Source organism: Buceros rhinoceros, unplaced genomic scaffold, assembly GCF_000710305.1.
Source record: "Buceros rhinoceros silvestris isolate BGI_N320 unplaced genomic scaffold, ASM71030v1 scaffold14983, whole genome shotgun sequence".
Taxonomy (NCBI): Eukaryota; Metazoa; Chordata; class Aves; order Bucerotiformes; family Bucerotidae; genus Buceros; species Buceros rhinoceros.
The window spans coordinates 26835-31392 of NW_010404325.1; the positions used below are offsets into that span (position 1 = coordinate 26835).

A 4558-nucleotide genomic window follows, 5' to 3' on the forward strand; every position below is an offset into this window, starting at 1 on the left:
AGGAGCCACTCACTTGAGAGAACTTAACGCTTTGAAATTCGGGAGGAACTGGAACAGCTGCCAGAGCCCCTCGTCTCCCAGATGATTATCTGATAGGCTAGGGTTAAAGAAAGGCTTTTGATTTTCGTAGAAAAAACCACAGGCACAGTCAGCTCTTAGTAACCAGAGCTCTGAAAGCAGAACACAGGCACCTGAGTCAACACCACACACACGCGCTGTCCCTCTCCGCTGGCGAGGAAAGCCTGCGGGGGAAGCAGAGGGGGCCTCACCAGCACGATTCCACAAACCGAGCTCAGGGCTCATCCTTTTCTCACGGCTGCCAGGTGACCCCTCTGGACTGCCAGGGCTTTCTGATGCAGTTACCGGGGACCAGACACCCACAGCTCTGAGAAACGACCAGCCTGGACCAGCCCAGCCGAGGAGCCGCGGGTTCGCCCTGGACTTTGGTACGAGAGCCTAAGGACTACAGCGGGGTATGGCCCCCGCGGGGTCAGGAGACGTGACTGCGGAAGAAGAGCGAAGACTAGAACTATCTTCCAGGGGCTCCCAGGCCGAAGGGAAGAGCCAGCTCCCAGGTGGTGGCACACAGACCACAGGCTTGTGCCTCTCCTCGTCCCCTCCCCAGAACCAGGACGCAGGGGGAGTGCTGGCCCTTCTGCCAGGGCCGGGTCCGCCGCCTCTTGCTGTCGGCCATCAGGGAGTCTCCCCACGCGCGGCGCTAACAGAAGAAAGCACGGCGGTGCTGAAGGTCCTCACACACTGCGTGTGGGACGGGGAAAAGGCCAGGCTCCCGCCCTCGGTCCGGGTGGATTCCTCAGCCTCTGTAGCCTCGTTCCCCGATGGCTCAGTGGCAGCAAAGACAGGGCACGGCTTTACAGCTTTAGTAACGCCTGAAGTCAGGCTAAGCCGTCCCCCAGCCCTCTGCAGATTTACATCCCGCAGCCTCTGCCCTAGGAGAGCACCGGAGCAGTGTGTCTCCTCGAACAGGATTAGCCCCTGCACAGCTCTGCCTTTCGCTGGGCTGCGTCTCCGCCGCGTTCCCCGCACAGCGCTGCGGAACAGACAGGAGGCTGTTTCTCAGCGTCCCCAGCAGCTGCATGTAAAGACCGTAGGAGTTAAGGAGGACTCACTCCAGCTCGGAGATGCTGCTACATTCCTTCAGGACCGCCCACACCTTCTCCAGGTCACTGGCTTGAAAACGACTGTCCGTCAGCCTAGGGGGAAAGAGCAGTCAGCAGGCTGGGGCTGCAGGGCTGCAAACAAGCCTGTAAACGTCACTCCTTCAGAAAACCAGAGAATGATGAAACAAAAGAATCCCCTGCGCTCAGCATGGAGCTTCCAGTGCTGCCGGCCGGGACCGTGGACACAGTGACAAATCACAGCCTGAAGAGACCGTCACCAGCTCTCGGTGATTCGCCGTGAAGATGCGGGTGACATCAGCTACAGGGTCCAGAGGTGGGACGTGCATGAAATAACAGCGAAAATCTGCCATGATACCTTATTTTTTTTGAAGCAGTAGGTGTCCGGTGTGCTTCTCCATATCGATGGTTGTCAGCAGAGAACACAGGCTCTTCCCTAAGTGAGGTTGAAACCAGAGGAGGGTAAAACATCGGTGCTTTAGCAGTTTGGCAGGTCCCTGGGGCTACCCTGGCTCCAGCCCGCACCCCTATCTTGCCAACAGGAAATCTCCTATTTCTTTCAGCAATTAAGCAAATACTTGGGCAGCTGAGGAGACAGAGAGATGGCAGATCCCTCAACTAAGCCGTGGTCTGACAGAGAATTCAGCTTCTACTGAAAGGTGTTCTGTGAAGGGTCCACATCTGTGCAAAGAGCTGATATTCGTAAATAACTGGATCATCCCAGTCCTAAAATACCTGGGTTTGAAACGTCATGGGTCCTGCTCTCAGGCTGTCACTCTCTTTAAGCACGGTTACAATGACTGGGTTGATTCCACGACAGCCCTGCGGCTCCTCCCCGGCTGGCAGGTGGGATCCGCTATTTACAGTGGGCTCAGTCCATGAGAACGGGGGCAGAAATAAATGACCCCACAGCTCCAGCAGCGACAGGAAGTGGAACCGAGCACTGTACGGGAAGGCAGTGGACACCCACCCCCCAGAGCGGCTAAGAAATCCAGGCGAAAGCGCTACTGGTAAGATTGGGACGGGAGGGGCAGCCGGAACTGCTGTGGGATGAAGTGTCATCCTGGCTGCCTGCACAGGAGGCAAGAGCTGGAGAGATGCTGAGCAAACACCATCTGCACACACCCATACCCTACCTGGGAGGAAGAGAAGCAGACGCTGCCTCTTCTGCAAAGCGCACGACTGCAGCCTCACGACAAAGGCTGTGAGGAAGAGAAGGAACCGATCACTGTCATCTCTCGGTTATTTACAGGACTGCTTGTTTTAAGAATGCTCGACTTCGCTCTGCAAAACTCCTTGCTTTGGCACCTTTGGTGACACCAATCACTTAAAACACTCCTGGAACAAGGAGAAAACAATCTCCCTTCGTTTTAAATCCTGGCTGATCAAACCATGCCACATCAGAGGACTCCGTTTCTCCCGACCATTAGAGTAAGTGCAGAGAAAATTGTCACACTTGAAGGGAAAGCAGTGGGAGAGAACTTCCAGCTCCACTCCAGGAGATGTCACCAGTGCTCACAGTCCACACAGAACCTCTCTCCAAAATTTCCCAGGGCAGAGAGCAGGAAAGAGTCTAAAACTGACCCCCAGCATGAAAAGGCACTCGGTCCTGTGCCTTCCCAAACTCTGGTTGACGGCTCAGATCCAAGCGGCTCACAGCAATGTCTTGCCAAATGTCAGTGCGTGTATTCTTCACCCACCCCACTTCTGAGGTGACTCAACAAAAATCCCAGAGCCCAACTCTCACACTTGGCCGTTGGGATCAACCTCAGGGATGATTCCAGACCAACGTACCTGACTTGTACCTCCAGCACCTGCTGGCAGCTGTTTACTGACTGCAAGAGGCTGCAAACGCCATCAGCAGAGAGGCAGTTCTGACTGAGACTGGGAGAGAGAGAAAAGGGCAATTAGCCGGTGGCTGGAATCACCCAGGACTGTCCCCGTGGACGTGGTCATCAGTGTGCTGGGGGCATCAACCTGGGTGGAAAACCCCCAGGAACACTGCTGCTGCAGGAAGGGTTCAATGAACAGGCACTTCACGTGCACCGAGACCAGCTTCCTCGTGTGATGCTCTGGGCCAGTCACCAGCTTCAGCCCGAGCAGTCTGGTGGGCTGGGTCTCCTTCCTTAAAGGTGCTCAGAGCTGCTTCTGTAGGGCTGGTGTCGGTGAGGCCTTTGCCTCCTGGATCCCTGCTCGGCATCTCTGCCTGGTCCGTGCCAGGCTGGGGAAAAAAGGCCAGTCTGGTTTCAGACAAGGCAACACTTACTCCAGCTGCTCTGAAATCGATATCCGAGGGAGGCTTTCCAGCAGGCACCTGCAGCCTTCGTCTCCGAGCTTGTTACCTGACAAACTGAGGTGTTTTCCGGTTAGTGGGATTGTCTGGAATGCTATAAACCACAAAGCCCTCAAAATCTGCTCGCCCTCCTCCTCCTACAATTGCTTTTTTGCCTGGGCTGTTCTGTCCCGGATCGACCTTCCCTGCGTGTCTCTGCATGAAGCAACTTCAGACTAGGAGTTTTATCCACGGGACACCACGATGCGTGCTTAGCCCCCAAACCATCTTACTTCAGAAAACTGAAGAGGGAGTACAAAATCAGAAGGGAAATGAGCGTTTACTGTCCTCCTGGAGGGAGGAAAGGAGGGAAGAAGACACCGGATGACAAAGGTCTCCAGCTGCCCCTTCAAATCAGCGTTAGGAAACGGGGCTGTGAGGCAAGGCTGAACTCAAGGTACGGTCAGGACCGAACTGTCCTGCCACAGGGGTCCCTGCTCGTTCCCGGGCAGAGGGGCAGGAGCGTTACCCCTCACCCGCGGGGGGATGACAGGCGGGGATGGTGCTCACTGCAGTGTGCAGGGCAGGGAGCAGGTCGGCACCGATGTGTCCTGCCACAGGGGTCCCTGCTCGTTCCCGGGCAGAGGGGCAGGAGCGTTACCCCTCACCCGCGGGGGGATGACAGGCGGGGATGGTGCTCACTGCAGTGTGCAGGGCAGGGAGCAGACCTCTCGCCTTCCTCCTCTCACTCCTCCCAACTGAGCTGGGTGGCTTTAGAAGACAAAAGGGACAGCACAGAAGCGATCTGTGTCCCTTCACGGGCTCAGAGGACCTGCTGGAGGAGCCCCCACGTCTCGCTGCCCTCTACACATAACACCCCCCGCCCTCCACCAGCTGCCCGCAGCACTTACTCCACCTCCGAGAGACAGGGGCAGCTCTGGAGAACGGCGGCGACCTCCTGCGCGTGCTGGGGCGACAGGCCACAGGTCTGCAGGCTGCGGAGAGGAGCCGGTGAGCGAGCGGCGAGGGACAGCGGGGCCCTGGCGCTCCTGGCCCCTCTCTCCCAGTGAGCGCACGCAGAGGCAGCACCAGGAGACAGAGCTCGTCCGCCCTGCTCCACCACGCACACCCCTCTGTCTGTCCGGGC

At 57.3% G+C, this 4558-nt stretch overlaps 1 protein-coding gene across 1 annotated transcript in view; it reads right to left on the reverse strand.

Annotated features, from left to right (window-relative positions):
* The window catches only part of LOC104491009 (protein NLRC5-like), a gene marked incomplete at its 5' end in the record, with an annotated part of 29160 nt that overhangs the window by 22982 nt on the left and 1620 nt on the right, over nt 1–4558 (reverse strand). Inside the window, 7 exons of the mRNA XM_010133364.1 lie at nt 14–97; nt 1131–1214; nt 1498–1575; nt 2276–2341; nt 2934–3023; nt 3406–3489; nt 4323–4406. Of these exons, the coding sequence (XP_010131666.1) occupies nt 14–97; nt 1131–1214; nt 1498–1575; nt 2276–2341; nt 2934–3023; nt 3406–3489; nt 4323–4406 (570 nt within the window). The remainder of the gene's footprint in view (nt 1–13; nt 98–1130; nt 1215–1497; nt 1576–2275; nt 2342–2933; nt 3024–3405; nt 3490–4322; nt 4407–4558) is intronic.